General features: G+C 42.7%; 1 protein-coding gene across 1 annotated transcript; it reads right to left on the bottom strand.

Moving 5' to 3' along the window:
* Positions 1 to 1345: 1345 nt before the first annotated feature.
* On the bottom strand, positions 1346 to 14827 carry ptk2bb (protein tyrosine kinase 2 beta, b). Its single transcript, XM_068753635.1, is given in 30 exon segments — positions 1346 to 2643; positions 3290 to 3370; positions 3816 to 3950; positions 4020 to 4054; positions 4150 to 4174; positions 4418 to 4453; positions 4649 to 4801; positions 4896 to 5018; positions 5137 to 5196; positions 5297 to 5405; positions 5664 to 5868; positions 6017 to 6106; positions 6240 to 6340; positions 6864 to 6979; positions 7096 to 7196; positions 7289 to 7370; positions 8152 to 8249; positions 8699 to 8768; positions 9098 to 9141; positions 9251 to 9368; positions 9497 to 9598; positions 10271 to 10345; positions 10555 to 10695; positions 10826 to 10880; positions 11005 to 11067; positions 11184 to 11263; positions 11435 to 11522; positions 11607 to 11785; positions 12105 to 12340; positions 14810 to 14827. Coding segments are annotated over 29 exon segments (2979 nt in total). The 5' UTR covers positions 12303 to 12340; positions 14810 to 14827; the 3' UTR covers positions 1346 to 2427.
* Between the last annotated feature and the right edge of the window lie 8683 nt (positions 14828 to 23510).

Genomic DNA, 23510 nt, shown 5'->3' with positions numbered 1-23510 from the left:
CCACCTAACCAAATGTCCTCTATTTTTGATCCTTGTAACTGGTGGGGTAAAAATCTTAAGGGTTTATCCTCCGTACGCTTTTATCTCGGATACCTCAGACTGTTTGTTCGGCGAGCTATCCTCTCTTCTCAGCCTCCTCATCCTCAGGTGTACTTCCTTGTGTTATAGTTCATTTAAATGCTCAAGTTAGCATGTTAACATGCTTAGTGCAGGCAGGTGTTATCATAACTGTTGGATTTCAAGATGCTCATGTTAGCACAAGAGATTTTTCATGTTGGCATGCTGATGTTGGTGTTAACCCTTGCGTGACCACATTTATTTACTTGTCCTCCTCTTCCTCTCCCCTGTCGTACGTACTCAGCCCCTTCCCACACCACTGGGTCCTTGGCCCGGGACCCACTCCTGACGCAGCGCATCATCCTAACACTTTCTTCCTCCTCCTCGTCATCATGCTGTATCTCCTCCATGCCTTCATAGCTGTAGTTCTCATCTTCATCCAGCCTTCTCCCCCTCTGATTCACTTTCTGTGTCTTCCATTAATTTTTTTGTTTTTCCACAGCGTTATTCAGGAACTCCTCTCCGATCTCGGAAGTGCCCATAGTTCTGAGAATGGCTGTCCCCCGTTTCTCTTCGTCTGCTCCTCATGTGTGGTAAAATGGCTGGATGATCAGCAAATGAGAGTAAATCTGACCCAAATCAGTACAAAAAGTAGTCCAGTGGCTACATGACAGATGGACACTTTTGTCCACTCGAAGGGTCATGGATGTAACTGATGTGAAAGGTTAAAAAGCTGATGTGTAGAATGTTGTCTCTTTAGCCTTTTTGTTAGCGATTAACATTCCAGGCATACAGCATGGTGCCAACGGCAGTCAGCTAAGGTGTTAAGTAATGTGATTACTTTATCTGCGGTTAAAAAGACTTGCATTATTGAAAATAAAAATGATCAACATAATTGCATTGTGTTTTCTACAGAGGGTGGATTGGGCCACATTGGACACTGGATATAGCCGGCAGAAAAAAATATTCTGGTAACTCCAAATGAGTCTGGTCACGTTTCTTTCTAGCTGTCGTTGCCAGAGAGTTGAGGGCTGTGTAGGATATACAGTTACACATCCACTTTTTATACAGTAAATCCTTTGAGGACCCAATTAACGGATGGTAAAAATGACTCGGATATTAAAGTTTAAGTGAAGACATAAACCAGGATGAAAGAAATGAACTAAATACCATTTAGTATTTGGTTACTTTTCCAAACACCAGTAAAAAAATAAGTTGTACTATTTTTTTACAAGTAACTTCGCATCTCATGGGCAAAATTTCCGGTAGTGCAATGAGTTTAATGGAAGTTAAGTGTTCAATGTCATTCAAATGACACTTTTTTTTTTACATATTTACACGATGCACATTTATTACATAGTATGTATAACTTAAGAGAAGCCGCATATTGTGAAATTCTTTTAGCTGTTAAATACAAACAAAACTGTACACGAGGAAAGTGTTTCACATCATTGTTCTATAGTTGGGGATGTTTCATCTCTCGTTTCACTGGAGGCAGCCTTTATCATTAACAGTGGAAAAACCAAGTCAATTGAACTCTGTTGCTAAATCGTTCAACGCGTTTGTTGAAAACAACACTCCAGGGATGGAAAAAAAATGAATAAATCACCGCAAACAAACCAATTCAAGAGCCATGCAACCTTTACACACAGTACAGTGACTTTTAATGAGACGTAGGTGTCACTTTAACTGTAGTCATTTCTAAGACTACAGACTTATTGCATAGGATTGTTTTATTGTATAAATGTTTTCATGTCTTGCAAAACCTGTTTCGAAGTGAGTACAAAAATATAATTATCAGTAACTGAGAGAACACGAACTGATCAGAACTTTCAAACTGAGGAAATGGAACAGATTTAAATACTCAAAATCAAGCAATGCATTTGAATGAGTGTGTGTGTGGTTATATCACATGATTTACATCAGAAGAAAACACAAAAAGCAGACATTGGCCTAACTTTGTTTTGGTCCACTTCAGGGAAGTTATGAATGACATTTAAAAGAGTGAACATTTGATCAAATTTGCCCTTTTTTTATTTTTCTTTACTCTTGGATAAAGTACACAACTTAAACATACTTTTTAGATTTTACAAGGATAATTCAATTTCTGAGCAGATAAGTCAATGACAAGTGAAAATGCCTATCCTGATGCCCAACAATCAATTTCCTTATACATACCTCCTAGTTAAAGCGGAATACACTTATTTCTAAGCATGAGAATAAAACTTGTTCCACCAGAACTGCTACAAACTTAATTTAAGTAGTACGATTACCGCTACAAAACATGACTGTGCAAATATTATTTGTGACAAGACTGGTTGAACAAGTCTGATTGACGCTTGGCGTGTAAAATTGAGGGTGTCCAGTCGTCTACGGCGCCACTGGCTTCGCCAAGTTGGCCCTGACTCTGGCCTGGTCCACAGCGTCCAACAGGTTCTTGCTGTCCACAGCCAGAGTGTGTGCTGCTGCCAGCATCTGCTTCTTACACTCCTCCTTCAAAGACGTGATGGCATTCTGCTGGGCGAGCCGCATTTTGCTGATCAGTTCTGCCATGTCGTTGTTCAGGAGCTTCTGCGTTCCCTCGATCTGCGGTGGAGGAAAACAAACATGGCTGGTTTGCTTCAGTTTCATAGTCTGAACCTACGCATGCAGGCGTGTCGTCATATTCTACTATCGATTGTCAATAGAAGAGAGTTGTTTCTTCCTTATTTATGTACCCAAGGTCATAATAATATCTGCTTTGCAGAAGGCCTGTAAAAAACATGTTCATACAGTAGAACATAAATTTCATTGACCCCTGTTGGAAAATGTCTTTGCGACCAATTTGATGAATATGCTCTAATCAAATCTTTGGGTTTTTGAATGACGCTAGTCAGAGGAGTGAAAGTGAAATGTTCCGTTTGCTTTTCTTCTGTATGAAGCGATGTTGCTTTTAAAAATAGGATTTTTATTCGTTAGTTTAACGACATGCAGGATTAGAATATTGCAACACTAACAGGTACACTTTTTTAAAGTATTGATTAGTACAGAATGGATCTGTCCTGTTGTGTGTATTACAGGTGCATATGTTTGATGATTCTTGTCCAAATGTTTCTTATACTTCTGACCTGGGGAGGCACTTAGAGCATTTTTCAGGCTAAATGTAAAAGCAATAAGTAAATAATGATCGATGAAAGAAGCGAGTAAAGAGAGGAGAAAACACAGCAAACTAGCTGCATGCAACATACTGTACCTCAGTCCTGACAGACTCGTGCAAGGTGGGAAGTATGTCGTCCACATTTCGAATCAAATCTCGTAAAGCCATCCCAACAGACTGTAGCCAGAGATCAGAGCAGAAAATGAATCAGCTGTATTACTCTAGAAGTTTGTCTTTAAATCAAGGCCGCTTCCTAAAACGGTGGGCAACATGTTACCAAATTACCACCAACTGCTGCTGGAATATAGCTACCATCGGCTGAATTAGAGACTAGGAGTGTACAGACTGGGCTATAAGCAGACATAAATCAAAGTAGGAGGCAACCAGACTGGGACCAGAACGAGCATCTCAGCAGGGCGTAGAGACAACATAGAGGTGGAGTAACGTCAGAGGGCAAAAACGTAGGATGCTAACTGGATAACTTGTTATCTCTTCAAAGCAAGATGTTGGTGAGGAAACATTATTCTATTGATAATATTCATTTTTTAAATCTGTTTTAGTTTGCCCTCATCTCACAAATTTCAAACCTTAACTGAAGTAGGAAACAGATTTGACTCTCTACCTGGACGATAGTGATGTATTCGTCCGGTTTCAACTCTGTGACGTCATTCTTGAGTTTGACAACAACTTTGACGAGTCCCATGACAGAGTGGTACACGTCGTCTTCAGTGCGGTCCAGCTCAGCTGTGGGTGCCGGCTAAAGACAGAGAATAATGGCATCAAAGCATGATTTTAACTAAATGGTGACATATTAACTGATAAGTACCTGTGCTGTGAGTCGTGGGGGTTTCTCTGGAGGAGCTGCAGGCAGACGAACCACAGGTAAAAGAGAGAGAGTAAAAGCGGACGAGAGGATTGAGAGAATTTGTGCATGTGTCTGTTTCTTAAGCGCTCACCATTCTCCGTTTCTGCTTCAGGAAACTGAAAAAAAAAATGGAAGAGAAAATGTACAGAAATGCACAAATGCAAATTTCAGACCAAACTTTTTTTGTAGATATAATTTTGATTCTTGCTGGATATTTTATGTCTTCATTACATGCTGGAAGAAATGTTTATACAACATACAAATTCCCCTGATTCAGACGGGCTAAAACGCTTAAACCATTTCAAAATCCTTGCAGCTGAATTTGGAAATCATATATATATTTTTTAGTTGGCACCTACCACTGGGTTGGACATGTGCTCTGTTCCCATGGGGTCCTGCAAAGGAACAGGCAGGTTTATTTTATATAACATGGACGTGGACCTCCTCTTTGGAACTGTCATGGGGGGGATATTCAATTTAAGACTGGTGGGGCATTGGGAGCGATACTGTTTACGGAAGTCCCGTCCTCCAGGGCCACAAAGAGAGACAGAGAGGCGGCTGACAAAAGCTAATGATGCTCTGCTTCCCACCAGGAGTCTCTCCTCCTTCTCCAGCCACTTTTTATCCTCCATCATCTGATGCTTCTGCCGCCGGAGAGTGTCCTGCCTTTGCTGCCTCTCCCTCTGCCACATGCGCTGGGCATCCTCCCTGCCGTTGGCTTCTACGTGGAGGAACTCGCCTTCCTGAGGGGACGGTATTACAACACACGATTAGGTTCAACAGTGCATGAAATCTCTAACACGTCTGCAGACATGCACGCCGCAGAGTCTTTCTTACGCCCATGCTTCGACGCCGGGGAGATCTGTTTGGCAGCGTAAGAGCATTCATGGAGTCGACAGGGGACTGATATTCACATGGGCTGGCCAGGTCAGGAGAGCTGGCGCACAAAGCCTCGTTCAGCTGCAAAGACACACACACACACACACACACACACACACACACACACTATAGCATTAAATCTAATTTCAATAAGGGGAACAGGGGACAGATTAGTGAGTACCCGAATCCACTACCGTACCTGAATATGCAGGCCGATGCTGAGCGTGTTTCCAAACCGCCCTGGTTTCATTCTTGAAGGCTACACGTAGAAAAAAGGTAGCTCATAATCTTAAGGCGTGCTAACTTTTACTTACATTTGTTCATTTGCATAAAATAATCGTGGCTGAAGGGTTCGATACCTTTGGAGGAGGCTCATTAAAGTTGAACTTGGAGTCAAAGAATTTTGTGGAGCGTGCCCGGTCCCTTTCTCTCTCCATTTCCTGTTCTTTCTCCATCATATGGACGTCACTGACAGAGGAGAAAAGTTAGTCAAAGAGGCGGTTGAAGTTCTGAGCTTAAATATTTGTTCCCCATTCTTCATACAACTAAAGAAAACATGCAGTAATTGATATATTTGACTTGGTCTCACTCCTAGAATCTGGATGCCTTTCTGCATTAATTTAAAGGTTAGAAAACAGTGTTTATATTGGCGATCATAAATATGCATCGACTAAAGCATCGCACTTTATTTCTGTGCCTCGATCCGTCATGCTGGTAAAGACATACCTGATCTTGACGACCAGCTCAGTGAAGTTGGGTCTCTCTCTCGGGTCGTAGGACCAGCAGCGGGTCATGAGAGAGTAGAGGGCAGGAGGGCTGGTGTCTGGTTTGGGCAACCTGATTCCCTGCTCCAGCTGATTGATTACGTCTCTGTTCTCAAGCCAGAAAAAAGGCTGCTGGCCAAAACTCATGATCTCCCACATGCATACAGCTGTGAGGCGACGCAGACACAGAGGAACACGTGCAAAGTGAAACAGTAAGTTCATTAGCAGAACATGTGCATGGCTTCTAAAACTTGGTCCCCGAAAGCCCACAGAGAACAACACAAGGCTACGATCCTTCCTGAGTCACAAGCTCACCAAACATCCAGACATCACTGGCTGTGGTGAAGCGTCTGAAGTTGATGGATTCTGGGGCCATCCACTTAATCGGCAACCGAGTGATGGACGCTGCAAAGAAATGACAAAGCATCTTAAAGGTAAACACAGGAGGAGTACAAAGAACCAGATATATTCATTTCATTTAAACAATTAAAAGTACTATGGTTAAATTAGGATGTATTTTCCCGCATGCTTTCCTTACCTTTGTAGTATTCTTCATCCTCAATATACCTCGACAGACCAAAATCTCCGAGTTTCACACAGTCTGGACTGGCGACTAACACGTTCCGAACAGCAATGTCTCTGACAAAACAGGAATTACACACATGGGAGAATCAGAACCAGAATCAGAAAAAACTTTATTATCCCCGTGAGGGGCAATTTGTTTCACAGCCAGCAGAGAGACACCGCAATTCATTCATCGCACAATCAAAACATAAAAAGTACACAAGTGAAATATAGAAGCTGTTGATAAAACCAATGGATGCAGGAAGACATGACTTTTGTAATCAAATTTTTTTATTGGAAAATCAAATTTCAAACTGAATATGTTAGCAGGGCCTGGATTGTTGTGATAGCAGCAGCAGCGCGGTGATGATCCATCAGCGATTCAGGCTCTAGGCTGGAAGTCAAAAACGTGATTTTACCATGAATCTATAGATTGTTCATCTGCGTGATCCCAGATGTTGCTCCGATCCTCCATGTTTGACTTTATCCACCGTTGTTGATGAAACACCGATGCGATGTGTGCTCAGCTCAGAAATGCCACATGAATTCTGATCCATCTGTTTGCATTCCATAGAATATGAAAAGCGGAATCTCTCACCTGTGCACCATGTTGACCCCTTCGAGGTAGACGAGAGCTTTGCAGATCTGCAGGCTGAACAGCACCAGGGTTATATTTGTCAGCTCCTTCTTGTTCTGAGTTAGATAGTTCCCAAGCTGCAAGGATGTCCACATTTAAAAGAGACAAAAAAAGCATGCTGAGATACACGAGTCTGAGTCTGTAATATGACGGATCTGAGTGAAAAGTGAATGAAGTTAAGCTTTGCGCCGACCTCGCCGTACTGGTACAGCTCCATGACGATCCAAACAGGATCTTCCTCTATGATTCCGATCAGTTTGACGATGTGCTGATGATTGAGGTTCTTCATGATTACTGGTTAAAAATCAAAATGCAAAGTTGACAGTATCTCCGTCAAAGTCATTGCCTTGCTCACTTGTTCATGTCTGACACATCTGTGCCCTTACCTGCTTCACTCATGAACTTCTCCATCACGTCAGGTGAGCAGTCTTTGCAGGTCTTCACTGCCACGTTAACTCTTTCGCCATCCTGTTCAATCAAACACCGAAATAGTCAAATCATTTAAGTCTGTGCATGCGGGCCTCTTTGTGAACAGACAATACAAAACGCTAGCACTACAGATGTTGACCGACATGCAACATCTTTGTAAATGAATCCTTTGGCATCATCTTGACACTTGGACACAGTTGGAGCAGGTTGTGTGATCAGTGGCATTTTGACTGTAAGCAGGGTAATCCTAAAGGCCTTGAACTGATTTTAATGAAATTCTGTCGAGGTCCTGGAGCGGTGATTTGATCTGGAAAAGCATTCTTCATTTCTGTCTTATGCACAAGTGACCAGAGAAGCTGTTCAATGTTGAATTGGATCCGGATAAAAGAGTCAGGAAGTTTTTAATTCTTTTTTTTTTTACTTGCATTCTACAATAAGGTTTTCTGTATCTTTTAATTAGTTACACATACAACTTTGAGAGAAATGATCATGAACATGGGTAGAAGGATAGGGCATGCAAAAAGGAAGAAATTGTCAAATCTTGTTGAAAGAGCTTAGAAACTAGTCAAAGTCATTCTTTTTCTATAAAATTGTAAATGATTTGAATGCAATTCCAAATTCTAGGGGAGGTTTTTATTTATGTTGTCACTTTATTAGGGTCAAACTATCATGGGACTATAATGTTTAGGTACATTGACATAATCAGGTGGAGTTCTGTTTAGTTTGTCTTAAGCGACAACAATCATTTGTGTTTTTGGAAAGTTTGTCAGAACAGTGAAGGTGAACTGAAACTTTCAGTGAACTACGGAAACACACTTACATCTTTTTTGTAAATTCCATCATAGACTTCCCCAAAAAAACCCTCACCAAGGATCTTTCCAAGAACAATGTCACTCCGGCTGATCCCATACTTGATAACTGAAAATGAAAATAAAGGCAATTCAAAAAAAGATTCAATTCATTTTCATCTTTATAGCATCAGATCATAGCAGAAAGTTATCTCAAGGCACTTTACACGTGTTGCAGGGAAAGACAGAACCCAATATGTCCCGCAAGAGCAAGAACTTTAGCGATGGAGGCAAGAAAACTTCACTTTAACAGGCAGAAACCTTGAACAGAACCTGCGGTTGCTTTCACACCAGAGCCTAAGACTCATAGTGGGCAGTTGGGTTGTGAAAGAGAAATATAGAGACAGAGGTAGAAAGAGAGCGAGACAACCACAGAGAGACAGGTAGGAGAAGAGTCAAAAACAGAGTGGGAGAGAGAGTGATGGAGAGACAGAGAGCAGGAACAGGCAGAAACATAATGTATTCATTTGAATGCTGCTGAGAAAAACCACTGAAAGGTGAGAAAAACCTTGAACAAACCTGATCTTGGCCTTTCATCCAGAATCTCACAATATATATCGGACCCTGAAATACAAAACAAGTTTTATTTCTTAACCATAACCTCGCTGCTGCTATTGGCTAACATAATATTATATATTCGTGTAAGAGGCTGTGTGAAGCATCTGAAAACAGCTCACCCATACTGTGTCTGATTGAACCGGAGTGTCTGCTGCTTCGGACAAAAGACAGGATACATTTTCCAAATCGTAAAATTATTAAATAAATTGCGGCTGCTCAAAAGCATTGACAGAACGATTCAACGAAACGTCTGATTTCACATCTTCTTTTACAACCAGAGATGAGATGGGTGCGCCGCGTGAACTCCTGCATGGAAACCGAGGAGTCGCAAATCATTGTTGTAAAACAGCCAAAACTCACTCACCTCGAAGGAATGTCTGGTAGGCTGTTCCGTGTAGCAGCATCTAGAAAAGAAATGACGTTTTGGAATTCAAATGCATTCAAATTCTAGCCATTCTTAGAAGCAACATATTTTTACTCTTGTTTTTTACTAAGCGTATGCGTCATGCACACCTTTATTTGGTTGGTAGATAACCGAGGCATCTGTGTCAGTTTCTAAGCGACAGTAACCATCGATGAGATCCATCATGTTCTCCGCTAAAGGAACCGTGGCAACGTTGATCGACAGTCGCTGCGAGGAGACAAAATGTAAGACCTCCTGTGCCAACAATATTGATTTTGACATACTTCAAGGTAACCGTAATTCCAACTGTGCCGAATGTACAAAGTAAAGCTGCACAGTACTGCTGTGGTACTCACTTGACTGACGCCCTCTATATCGAGGTGAAGGAGAGCCTTGCCATCACTTTGAGAGAAACAGTGTATTTTCTTGACCTGTTTGAAGTTGGCTAGAAAAACCGGCTGAAACAGAAGAGATCAAATGAATTAAGCTCCATGATGATGGCACAATATGCCTAGAATTCAAAAATAACTTATGATATAATTTAACGACGAGCAAAAAAGAGGCATCAACTGGACTTGTTCAAGTTAGACCGAAGACGTTTCACCTCTAATCCAAGAGGCTTCTTCCGTTCTGAGGGACTGATAGAGAGTTTAGATACTTATACTCTTGTTGGGGCAGAAAACAAAGAAACAAAGAAGGGACCGAAATCACAAAGGCAATCAGACTCCCCCGGAGTATTAGCATTTCCTTTATGCTCCCCGGCAGTCATGAAAGAATCACATGGAGTCATAAGTGAAGGATTGTCGCCCCCCCCTCAACCTCAGGTGAGCTGTTGTGCAGAGACGCATCCAGGTCTGGTTGGGGGGGTCGTGAATTTTGGGGACAGAGGTCAATACTGCATTGTATGTTGCTGATAGACGTCTTAATCCTCCTCCTCTGTTCAAGGATGGTTTCTCCGGTTTGACAAAAAAGGGCTCTTGATCTTCTCATTAACTCTTAAGCAAGGCAGTGAAGATATTTCCTAAAATGTCCAACTATCCTATGAACAAAGAGCCACGACACGCACAACATGCAACACAATGTGCCGTAACACATGCAAGGCTCGGGCTGCGACTCTTCAACGTGCTTACAGCTGCGTTCTCCTGCGTGCGCTGGCGGATCCCCCGTCCGCCGATGACCAGCTCCACCGACAGACTCCAGCCTTGCTGTTTGAGAGGGGTTCGATGTTTGTGAGCGCAATAACAGATCAGAAGAAAACTTCAAGACAGTCATGTTAGCATCAAACCTTCTTCATTGTGGTCTAGAAACCCAATGAGTGCAGGAAGCAATCCTACCTCGCTCAAGTTCAGAGCGCCTGATCTTGAGCTCCAACGATCGTAAGATTAGTTTAGTTTGACCATAGCGCTGTGCTCACCACGAGTTCACAGGGGAAAACCTCTTCATCATAATTCGTGAAATCTTTGAGGGTCTCAAAAAACTTGACCATGCAGTCGTCCTCCTTGAGGGTCGCGTACTGTTGAAATGTTTGCTGGATCAGCTTCCGTAGCTGCTTTGACTGAATCACACACACATACAGACACACACACGGACATTTAGAATAGTTTTTAAACATCTGATTGTTTTTTCTTTCTATTCAAATATGGCAGATAAATGTGGGATTGTCTGGTAATTAATCCGGCGGTTACCTTCATGCTGCTAATCAACTCTTGAGGAAAGAAAAGGTCCAGACCCACTTCTTTTCTGCATTTGTACAACAGAATTCGGAAAAGAAAGATGGAAAACCAGGTTGGATGATGAAAATATTTATATCAGAGTGAAGTTTGTTGAAAGCATTCTAAATACAAGACCAAGAAAGGAAACGCACTCCAGCAGCTCAAAGTTGGACTTCTTCTCTAGACCTTTAGCGTTCATGTCTTTATAGAACCTCCTGTAAAAAAAAAAAAAAAAAAAGAAACCGTGCAAAAAACCATCACAACCTCACAGATAGCGTTTCCAGTTTGACCTGCAAAAAAACGGCAATGAGAAGAGTGCAGGCGACGGTACCTGATCTCCAAACAGCCGAGCTGCAGCGACATCCCGTCACTGACTTTACTCGCGTGATACTGCATGTAATCGCTACGTACCTGTCGGCAAGCGGAACAGCAATTCAATTAGAATTGGATTCGCTTCTACCGTGTGACAAATATATGAGGGTCGTTTCTGGTACTGCGTTATAACAAGTGTAGAGCGATTTGCAACTCTACTACCTACATGAAATCAGTTAGGAAAAAGCCAAGCATGCAAGAGTTTGTTACCTGTTGGTAAAAATACAGTAATGTGGACCTGTCATCGTTGAACTTTTCCAGGAAGTTGACAGGGATGTATCTGATGCGAAGGTCATACCTGCATTACAAGGAAAATCCTGCTAGTTTATCCAATGCCAGACGCTACCATGAGCTAAGAGCGCCCTGGTGACGGGATCTGCACCTCCACTCGGCTTCCACGTGGTGGCTCTCGTAGCGCTGCTCCACCTCCCCCACAGTCAGGTCCGGATGCAGCCAGTGAAGCTCCTCCGACTTGAGGTGCTTCAGCAGGAGGCCGTAGCAGCCGGTGTGTATGATGTTCGGCCCGAGTCGACCGCTGACCAGGATCGAATGGATGATGGCCTGAAGGACACAGAATCAAGGTCATTTGTTATTAGATTTACTAGTTTATTCCCATTTATTATACTCTTTGTTCATATTTCTAAACACTGTTGTGAGGACACGCATTTATTTTACACATCTGTTGTACAATCAGAGAGAATAAGATAATTCAAGCCCTTATAAAAATCTCTCTTTCCTGCATTTTAAGGCCATTTCTGTCTCAAATGCACATAAACCACCTTCAGCTCCACAGGTCATCTTCAAATCTGCAATATTAACTGTGAAACAAACTGAGATCTCCCTCTTTATCGCAATCTGCTGGCACATGATGGACTCTCACCCTTATTTGCCAGGAGCTGTCACATTTAACCAGCTTGAAGTTCTTGCCCAGGTTGTTGTTGGTGCAGAAGCACACTTTGAGGATCTTGACGGCCGCTCCATCCACACCGAACTGCAATTCTGGGCTCGACTCTGAGACGCTTTGTGTTGGACTGGGCACCTTCCAAGACAAGGTGTCGCCGGACATCTCCTCATACATCGTCAAGAATGGGTTGGCGCCATCATATCCACATGGTCCTTCGGACAGACAGAAAAAGGGAATGAAGATTTTACTGAATACGAAGAAATTAGGTTAAAAAAAAAAACCTTATTTGCATAAAGTCATATCATGATCATACCCTTGTGTGTGCGCGTGTGTGTGTACGGTGGCCCCGAGGTGCAACAATTATAAATTTGTTCTGAAATGTGTTGTTATTTTTCATTTAGACTGAAGTTCTGGGCCGCCGTGCAATGCTTGACACAAGAGGCCTGATCTCGTGCTCTTTAGTGTTTATAACGCATCGCTCGTCTCCAAGATCGGCTAAACACATTTCTTCCCGTCTGTCATTTCTCTTAATGGCTTATAACTCACGAAACAAGCGTGCAACAATGCGGAAACTTGTGTCTTCTGCACCACAAGAGAAATGTCCTCGACTTTGATGCAGATGCTGTTGAAAATGCTGAAACTTACCTCCAGGCAAACAACAGCGATGAGGAACCAAACCGTGGTCTCCTCTAAACTGCTGTGAAACATCCTACATGTAAAATTACAAAACTGATACCACGCTCTCGTCCATTTGATACTGAGCTTCAGAATAGGTTAGCTTAGCTAAGATATTTTTCACTGGCAGAAGAAGCTGAAAACCTGCACACACACTTTGAATAAACTTTCAGGCTGCGTGTGACTCTGAGAACGGCAAAAAACTACCGATGCATTAAATCAAAAACATCAACATGAATATCCTGCCCCGTCATTAAAACCTGAGCTCTCAGCAAACAAAGCAAGTCGAGTACTTTAACGCCACCTTGACAAACACCTCCAGCTGTGATGAGATCCGGATCCGACCCGTTTCCCACCTCACTGTCAGAACAGTGTCTTTTAGCTGTCACGGGTTGTTTTTATCGTAAACGAATCTCGGCCGCCGTTCCCCTTCTGTGAGCTGCGTTCGCTTTCGTTCGGGCCTTTCTGCCGCTGTTGGACGGGGTTGTGTGTTTTTGTTAGCCCGAGGCCATGAATTCCCCAGCAGGGCTGTGTGGGTGTGTGTTTGTGTATATTATAAGCTCGAGTGTGTGGAGGGAAGGAGAGGAGGGAGGGGGAGATGAGTGTGCAAAGCGTGCACGGCATGTTTCACCATCATTAAGGAGGATGAAGGTACAGGGTGAACCTTAGGAGTACCCTACTTCTAAGAAACACACACACATATGAAAAATGATTGCATACATGCATAGAGAGTTCTGTAACCAAAATAGCAGGCATTTATATAACCTTTTATTTAATGTTAATTCTTCAGACACTAAAACCCACAACGGCAGTAGAGGAATGCTGGAAGCGGAACGCAACCCGTGTGGAAGTTATTTAGTGAACTTGTGCGTTTCCTGCTTGGACATGTTAACATATCTGTTGAATAAAGACATTAACATGCTACGATGACTCGGCACCGACAGTCAAATCCATTCCTGAATATTGGCATCCAGTTAGACGTTTAAAAAAAATGTGGGTTCTACAAGAGCAGGTCTGTCCCTGCTCTGCCTGGAAAGTACGAGATGACTTTTTTGTTACGATCTGGTGCTGTAGAAATAAAACGGAATGGTGTTGGTTTGTTGGAGGCAGCCGTAGAACCCGGAGTGAACCCATGCAGATGAGGCAACAGCGCAACCGACTGTGCCGCCATGTTGCCCCACAACAAATACCAATCAAATAAAATCATTTTCAGGAATAATTACAGCTGCAGAACAACACTGAACGCCTGGCCGCTTCCTTGGTTTGGACACTTCCAGATATAAACACGCCGTCTACGGAACTTCTTACTAACTAATTAAACACACAAACAATTGTTCAAATTAAAGCAGCACTGGTGACATGAATAACTGAACTGAATAACTTTTTTTATATATAACTTGCATCTCTATCAATTTTAACCACATCATCTGGAACTCGGGTAAATGCAGCGTTATCTGTTCCCTTGTGGCCCAGCCCTGCTATAGATGGTGCAGGGCCTCCCGGCCGGAGCGTGCTGAGATCCGGGCCTGGCCTCTCAACACAGAGGGTCTGCATATCGCAGCGGCGTGACCCCCCCCCCCCCCCCCCCCCCCGGCGCTGGAATGTGGGCAGGCTGCGTCTCCACCTGCACAGACTTGCTGCGATCACGAGCAAAACGCTTGTCTCTGGGAGAAAATACCGCAGCCGTGCGCGCAACGTCTTATTACAACCTATTTATTCCCTTTAAAGTACAAAAAAATATATAAATCAAGCAAATTTATCTTATTGCGCAATCCCAGCTAAAACACAGTTATTTTAAGGATCGCCTTAAATATCACCTTATTTACAATTCAACGCAAATCTCTACTTCCCAGTCCTCCTAATCAGGCTTGTGTGCGTGTTTTATATGCCCTCCATAAAACGGGCCTGTCCCGGGCCCTGCTGGAATGACGCAGGTTCTCGCCTACACAAAAGATTGAATCCCTGGAGATGAAATAAATACACAAACGGTGAAGATCCTGCCTTACCTGACTCTGGCTGTTTCTTCTCGGAATGAAAGTCGGGTTAAAAGCGTTAGTCCCGTGAGGAGAGCTCAGATCTGACAGTTCGGACGAGCGAGCAGGAGGCGGCAGGTGGGGCCACGCCCTCACCTGGGGAGTGGGGAGGGCCCACTTCCTCATTTCTCGGGTGTTTTCCGCTCTCTGACGCCAGTATATTGTAAATAGTCAAATATGTCCGTCATAATACGTCTTCGACCATGTCTGCGATATATTTAAGGGTTACTTCATTGTTTTTTAACCCCTTTTTACACTTTTAATACCAATTAGTGTCTCTAATTTGCACGTGTTCCGTGTATTTTCAGTCGTAAAAGAAAACACAAACTAAAACAGTTATAATACGTAATTACACCCTGTGAACAACAGATGGCGCTGCAAGCTAACATAATTAATCACGACTTCAGATTATAGTTAAAATCAGATGGATGGATTAAACAATTCAACGGTTTTATGAGTTTTGAATGGCAAACTTTATTCAAAGATTTTACAGCAAAATACAAAAAATATTTATAAAATGCATCCAATATAGGAATAAATGACAAAAAAAAACATAAATTTAAAAACGTATTGAATAACCAGAGAACAAAATGAAAAAAATAAGAGGCAATGTGAGGAAAAAGTTCATGGAAGCATCAAAACTACAGGATGTGTCAGAAAGTTGAAATTAATTCAGCAACACAAACAACATATTTGCTTCTTCATGAAAAAGGGGAAATGTGGTTCTCATTCTCCATGAGTTAATCTACGAGAGAAAACTCTGGTAGCACATTTAGCTCGTGTTTGAAAGCGCTTTTTTCACTTTTAATCTTACGACAGTCCTTCTCATCTTCAGTTGTCAAACATGTCACAAAAAGGTTCTAGAATGATTAATGCTTTTCCAATGCTAGCAGAGAAATATGTTCATATAAATATAAATATGCATATATGCTCTTCATTAAACAGCATTTGACTATTTTATAAATTAATTTATAGACTTCCTCTGATATATTTCTAAAGGAGAATCTTAAAACAGACCATGAATACACTCATTCACAAATATTAATGTTGTAAACGTCTCCACCATCAGGGTAACTCAACCCTTGATGCCGTTCTTATGTGTACTATTTATTAAAACGCATCTATCGAGATCTCTCGAAAGAAGTTTGCTATGCAGGGCTCTCATTACATTTTTTGCCATCTTTGCATCAGAATCACTTCCTGTGATTTTCAATTTTCATTTGAATGGTTGTAAAACAGGACAGCAAAGTAAAAGCATTTAAAATAAAACAATAAAAGCCCGCCCTCCAGTGATCGTGATGTCACTTTTTCTAATGAGCCAATAGCTGAAACACTAATTGCATGAACATCTATATTTGTCAATGCCATCTTTTCCTAGCGCTGCCTGCCCGTCCCTCGCTGCTGCATCCAGTGCTGCTTTCTTTGGAGGGGATTGAATAGCTGAGTGGAACAGTGACAGCTGTAAGGGAGTTCAAGTCTGGGTCAGAACCAAACCGCACCCTCCAGCCGGCCAGCAGAGACCTGTCAAGGACAAGAATCTGCAACAGGTGCCCAACAAGCTGGGATTTGTAGACAGTAGCAGACCCTGGGTCAGCTTTAGCAGTGACAATTATTTCACTGTATGCCGGGCTCAATCAGATCATTAGCACATAGTTTTGAAACTGAACTGAAACTCCTAAATCAACACCCCTCCCCCTTGTCCTCCTCCCAGTCTAGAAACATGTAGTCAGAGCACACAGGTGTCTGTGTGACATGTTCCTGCAGCGTCTGTCCTCCGGGGAGCCTGGGGTGCTGAAGGAAGGGGCAGAAAAGCAGCTAAAAATAATATCATTTCGTGTTTTACACGTGGTGATTATGCAGTATACGGTAAAAAAAAAAAAAAAAAAAAGTGTGAAATCTCAGCCAATAGTACTTTAGTAACATATTTTCTAATCTGATCATGTGATTTGTCAAATCCTTAACTGTAAAATAAGTCACGCTGTTACACATATTTACAGTACAGAACATCAAAAACCTGACAAAAATACTGTAAATTTAAATACTGAGTTGGCGTGCTTGTTCACCGCTGCTCACATATGTGTTGACAGAGCAGTGGTTGTCTTTGCATTAATGTCCTCGCAATGTCATTACAGTAAGTCCTTTAATGTCTGTGGTCTTGCAGCAGTTCTGTCTCTGTCCACAAGAGGATTCACAACACAAGTGATCGGCTGATGCGCAAAATATATACTGTATCATCACCTTTAAAAATTGTAGAGTCCTCTCATTCTACCCACATGACACACACAGAGCCAGACCCATTTCAAAGTGTTCGACTCCCCAGGAGGACAAATATTGTTGTTTAACATGCCAGGAACGTAATTTTGACTTCTATTTCCAGAGTGTTTTAAAAGCTCTGGTGATTCCCACCCAAATGACTGAAATCCCCACCCTAAAGCTTAGCTGTGCAAATGGGTGACATGGAATGCTTTGATCTTATTGGTGAACCCGTCCCCCCCCCACCCCACCCTCCTTATACTTACTCATATCTTTGCTGCACCTCCTGTTGTTGGAATAATGTCTGGAATATTTATCTTTCCCCTGATGGTCATTAAGTCTGCATTCTTACGGTGATGACCTCTGGGGTCAAAGTGCTGTTGACATCGCTTCTATGAGTAATAGTTCGCTGGGGCCGGCCTCTGTTTCGCTATTTGCTCACCTTTTTCACTCAGAGGAACAGACACCTGCAAGACAAAGAGCAGGGAGACAGAGCGCTGACGGAGAAACAGAACTTAGCAGCAGGTGTGTCATTCTCTAGTGCGTGTGTGTGTGTGCGCGTGTGTGTGCGTGCATGTGTGTGTGAACCCCTCTTCTGAAAAGAGGCGGTCATTGATTCCCATCCAAACTCAGCGGGGGTCCGCAGTGCTCACCGAGGTGTGAAGTGGCCTCGGCCAGGAAGGGTTTATAAACCCTGCATTACAATAGAGGTGGGACACAGGAGGGGGCCCACATGAGAGTTCAGCAATAGGACTAAATGCACAAGCATGTCCTCATATATTTGTTAAAGAAGGACTTTGAATGGAAACCTGCTTTGTAAAATAATATACAATCTGAAGCTGCTGCAGGAAAGAGTAGAGGTCACAGTTGAATGACCTCTGGCTGAATGGGTTAACGGCAGCAGGTCACCGAAGACAGGTTAGACTAGTAAACACAACGCCTTCAATAGCATCGCAAAGACTATTAAGTGTTTACGCATTCATAACGTTGCATAAAATATGGACTGTTTTCTTCTAGTTCTTTTTTTTCAACTTTGTCAATTTTGGAAAATGTCTGACTTAAAATACCAGAAGTGATTTATTTTATGTATTTATTTTTAAATTGAGGATACTTTTCAGTGAAACAAAACCTCTTATCGATTTAGATCCACTGTACTGATCCCCAGCATGACAATTCAGAGATTTAAAAAATGAATTGTGATTGATTATAAAAAAAAACGGAACAAAAACAAAAGTACTACATATTGCAGATATTGCAATATCCAAGTACAAAGTGATTATTCCCCATGTTTTTATAACTTGCCAAAAAAGTATTGTTGAAAAAAGCAGAAAACCTTAGTCATTTTATGAATATGACGTATCTAATATATATATATATATATATATTTTACAACAAATTAGAAAATAACAAAGACTTTAGCAAAGAGCTGAGAGGACACCCATACATTCTTCTATCCACAATACACACGTGTCTCGAGGTTTAAGTTAGAACTGCCCACTGCTTCTAGTACAGTGGGTTATAATAAACCTATAGACGTGACAGACCTGGGATGCAGATTTCGTTGACTCAGGAGATTTTCGTGGGCTGACCTTAAATGAGGTTTAAATTCCAGGTCGCACACCTGCTAAAAATGCCTGAGTACAAAGTTATTTTTGCAGCTGTAACTTAAAACCCTGTGTTTGCACAAAGTCACCGCCCTTCCACCGATCTTTATTTTACTTTCCAACTGGGCCACAAAGCCCGAGGCCTCCAAGGCTTTCCCCGGAGGGATGCGAGTTCACAAACTAACCACCAATTCCTATTGACGGTGATAAAAAGTCTTAAAGTATAAAGGCTCTTACAGCAGAGCCTCTTTTACTTCCAGTTGGACTTGAGTCGTGATAAAATGTGACGATACATTTACCTGTCACTCCTACTCTCCTTCGACGCGACGTAAAAGAGGCATCTGAGGGCCGTCATCCAGATTATATTCGGGGAGTGTTGGGACACGTATTATGGGCAGCGATGGCATGGCTGGCATGCTTCAGTGGATTTAACTAGCGTCAGCTGTGGAGGGTGGGCATCAGATAGTGTAATAACATGACAGAGGTCAATCTCCAGAAGCTCTGACCCGATGGGCGATGGGTTGTTAGGCAGACCGTTGTGTGCCTGTGCGCCGCCGTCACTCAACTCGGGTTTGTCCGGCATTATTGTGAGGAACTTGTTTTATTAAATCCTTGCCTCTTTGAGGGGAATAGTCCTTTAATCAACAGGAGAGAGATGCAGCGGCTCGTTGTTGGCACACTAAGCCCATAATAAGATCATATAGGTTGCATGGGCCAAAGGTACTGCACAAAAAGTACAGGTTCGGTTCACACAAATCAGAAACTAATTTGTATGGTTAAATATCTTTCAGATGCAGCAAGCAGCAAACTTCTGGAATGCTGCACTCAGTGAGGCTTTCAGAGAGCGTCTGGTTTGGGGCGTCCATGCTCGCCTATCTGTATCGTGTAAGACTGCATGTTTGCACCTTGATAATCAGAGTCTGAGTCTTGTTGGACTTTCAGGTGAGAAGCAGGTGTTCCGCTAACCTTAGCGCCGTTCGCTAAACCGTTTGGAATGTCTCCTGCATCATAGATAAAGAAGAGAAACTAACAAGCCGGACGTGAAAGAGGAGTTATTGTTTTTCATCTGGATGATCTGCCTCTTTAAGCATTTGGTTTAATTATTTAACAGTCTGACTTCCTAAATCGGTCACATCTATTGTTTATTCAGATTTGACCGAATATACACAAAGCAAAGCGCTACTCACGATGAAGCACATTTTAATCAGCATGAAACTCTCCTTGACAGATCAGAGGGTGAAAGACAAACATCCACTCACGCTTTCCTTCAAACTGTTGTCTTGCACACACGCGTGCGTGCCTGTGTGCACACGCACGCACACAAACATCCTCCCTCGCCAAGTACGAGAACAGAGGGGGGAGGGGCAAGCAGAGGATGATGTCACCCCTGTAGACGGCTAAGCTGAGGCTTGAGATAATGGTGACATTTCAGGGAAGGTGATGTCATTCTTCTACTGCTACCGCCCCTCCTCCCTTTCTTTCTCCTCCTGTCCTCCCTCCCTCCCTCCCGTGATCCTCCTCGTCCTCCTCTTCCTCAGTGCAGGTGGCTGGTCAGGCTCTTTCAATCACAGCAGAGAAGAATTAGCTTTTGAATAGGCTCTGAACATGCAGGCAATGCGAACACCCCCCCCCCCCCCCCATGTTGTGCTCATAGCTGTGATGCGTGAGACTCCTACTGTGTGTGGGTGTTTGCATGTGGGTGTTATGTGTTATAATATGTGTGTGTGTGTGTGTTTGGACATGGTTCTTCTTTGTGCTGCTTTCCTTTTTAAAGATGTCCACTTGTTGTTAAAGCATTTGTTGACATCATTGAGTCTTCATGCCCCCCCCCCCCCCCCCCCTCGCCAGCGTTGCCTGTGTGCATGCATGCATATGTAGATGGGATTTCTGCCCTTCATCCCAGTTGCCCACTGAGACCAATCAAGCTGCGCTGCCAGGCTGCAGGGCTGGCTGGCTGGCTGGCACCGAATCCCTCGCTGAGTTTCTCATTCAAGGTTTCCCTGACTTCACACAAGCCCTACGTCTCTCTACAAATGCATTAGAATCTGTTTTACAGGCAGCTTTTTGGGGCATAAGCATTTCTATCCGTCCGTCATCGTCAGATGTGCTTAAAAATCACGCATCCCGTGGTGCAGTTTTATCCAAAGGGGATCCAGAAACAAGACGAGTGCATGCATGCCTGCGAAAAAACACCTGACTCTAATGGAAGGTAACTATGCCATTCCATAAAGTTTAACCCAGAGCTTTACCATGCATTTGCATATTATGGAGATGAGGTTTAACCTGCTGCAGCGCAGTGGGCCTGATTGGTGATAGTGATGCTTCAAAGCCCAGAGGCTGTTGTACGCCTCGTCTCACTGCTGAGATCCAGGCTGCTCACCGGCAGTATTTTTATCCCTGAAACTCACCGCTGCACTTTCACTCAGCCAACTTCTCGTAGGCTGCCTTTCTTCCCCTGTCGAGAAGACTCAAAGCAGTATGTATGAGCCGTAAACAAGTTCCCACCCCCCACCCACACCGCACACACACACACACACACACACATACACACACACATAAGAACATGCACAGAGGCTGTATCTGGGCAAAAAGAGCTTTCAGAAACCATAAGCGTCTGTCTTATCATATGATTGCTTTCCATCTGTCACGCACTTGACTCACTCGGGCACAGAAAGGCTTCCCTTTCACGCCTCGAGGAAGTCGACCAGACACTAGAGCACATGTTACAACTGCAGAAAGAACAACTGGCCATGAATGTCATGCAGAATGCCAACACGAGCAACAAGGCAGCATGGCCGCTAAAAGCGTGGAGGAAACGTAACACACGGCTCGCAGTTATTTACTTATTCAACACGCAGACTGAAGCTGTTGAAATGCTCGTTTTTTTGTTTGTTTTTTGCATTATTCCTCTGTTACAAACAGTTGAATTTCATATTGATATCTCTGTGGAAATGTTACAATTACGAGGCGCTTTTAGCGATGATAGCTTTTATAAATATGATGTTGCATAAAAAGGACATAGTGTTGTTGTTGTTGGGTTTGAGTAATGCTAAATGATGCAGGATTAGCTTTCCTTATAGTTCCTTGTTATGTATATGCTTCAGATTTGTAGTGTCAAAGAGCTCAAGTGCACTCAGGAAAATCAAACACACCCAGTCTCACATGTACGCATTTTGACCTGGTTTTCTGATTTTTCGCTGCTGCAGAAAGCTGCACCTGCTCACAGAGCGAGATAAAAGCTAATTACCGAATGATGACATGTGATGTGATGTGATGTTTACATGCTGGCAGTCATGGCGATGGATGAAAAGCTCTGCGTCTTCAGGTGGAGGATGCGTTGCGTAAAAAAAACAAAAAACAAAAAACAAAGATGGTGAAAATATTCATTTTATATGAGTGATTTTACCACACGAGCGTCTCCCATACTGACCTTTTCAACCCTGAAATGTGCATTTCAGTTGACATACATCAGGTTTGCTTTAATTATCTCACCTGACGTGTGAGAGACTGTGCCGCTGACTAACATGATGTAGCATCAGTCATTAAAATCTTAATGCAGTGCAAAGATGGGGAAGTTGCCTTTTCCGAAACAGCAAGCAGGTGATCTTGCTCATGAATGAAACCTTGCTTCCCTGTTTGGTAAACAAACGCTTTGCATGAGGTGACAGATGGCATTCTCAACCCAGAGACATTCCTCTGTGGTACCCTGGTAATCGTGATGGCATGGTCCTCCCCCAGGATGCTTTGCTGTCAGTCTGATGGACTCATTAAACACGCGTTAGAATCGGTACAGGAGCGGGACAGCTCCTGTCACCTCAGGGCTGTTTGTAACGCGATTTCCCCCAGACTGAATGGATATCAGGAGCACTAATTAAGATGTAAAAAAAATATATTATCTGGCACCTGTGCTTCCACTTGGTGCTTAATCCTATTCTCAGGGTTCTTGTACTCAGTTCCTTTTTACCCAAAGTGAACCAGGTGCTGGTTCCAGGTTGGAGGAACCCCTCTGAGAACACTAGGCAGAATCCACCTACTTTGATTTGGACTTCATTCGTGGAAAAGAGTGCAAAAAGGCTGCAGCTGTTTTGCTCGTCCATTGTTGTAATTCAGTTGTTCATTCTAGACTGCATTGTGTGTAAAAACAGCGGTCACAAAGATTTGGCTGGCTAGAGGAATCCTACTCCCTCGACCAGCTCCGGATCTAACGGGTCGGTGTTCCGAGAACATTAAGATGTTAGCTGAAGTCTGGTATAACAGATTTCCACACTGAGAGGCCGTTCTTTCTTTGGAAATGCAAAGATGTTGTTCCTGGAATGGACCTTGGTGGGGAAAAACGGAGTAACTGCAGCACAGCGTAAGAACTACTCTTGATTTATGATAGACCTTAAATTACATTTAAAAATAAAAACTACACCATTAAAAATACATTAATTACTGATTTAGGTTGAGGAACGTCTGAATGAATAGTGCGTCTCCTCTTTTATTGGTCCTCTTATTCATCTTGATGGACTTTTTCTTTAAAGAGCCATTAAAATTATTACCTGCAGACACGATGTGAAGATGTCATCAACCAATGTTTTGGAATTTATCACACTGTAATAACACACCCCACCCATTTAGAACCATGTAGTTGTGCGATTGGCTGGATTCTGTTAATTTATGCAAGCTTAACACGTGATAAATGAACATCTGGTGTCCTCAGATAAGTTCATCTTCATACTTCTCTGGACCTCATAATTCACTTAATGAATTTAATGAATGAATTTATTGCTCTTATTTGTAGAAACGTTTTTTTTTGTTCTATCTTGTTGTAAAAA

This window comes from Brachionichthys hirsutus, chromosome 20 (genome assembly GCF_040956055.1).
Source record: "Brachionichthys hirsutus isolate HB-005 chromosome 20, CSIRO-AGI_Bhir_v1, whole genome shotgun sequence".
Taxonomy (NCBI): Eukaryota; Metazoa; Chordata; class Actinopteri; order Lophiiformes; family Brachionichthyidae; genus Brachionichthys; species Brachionichthys hirsutus.
This window is presented reverse-complemented; position numbering and strand designations above follow the sequence as displayed.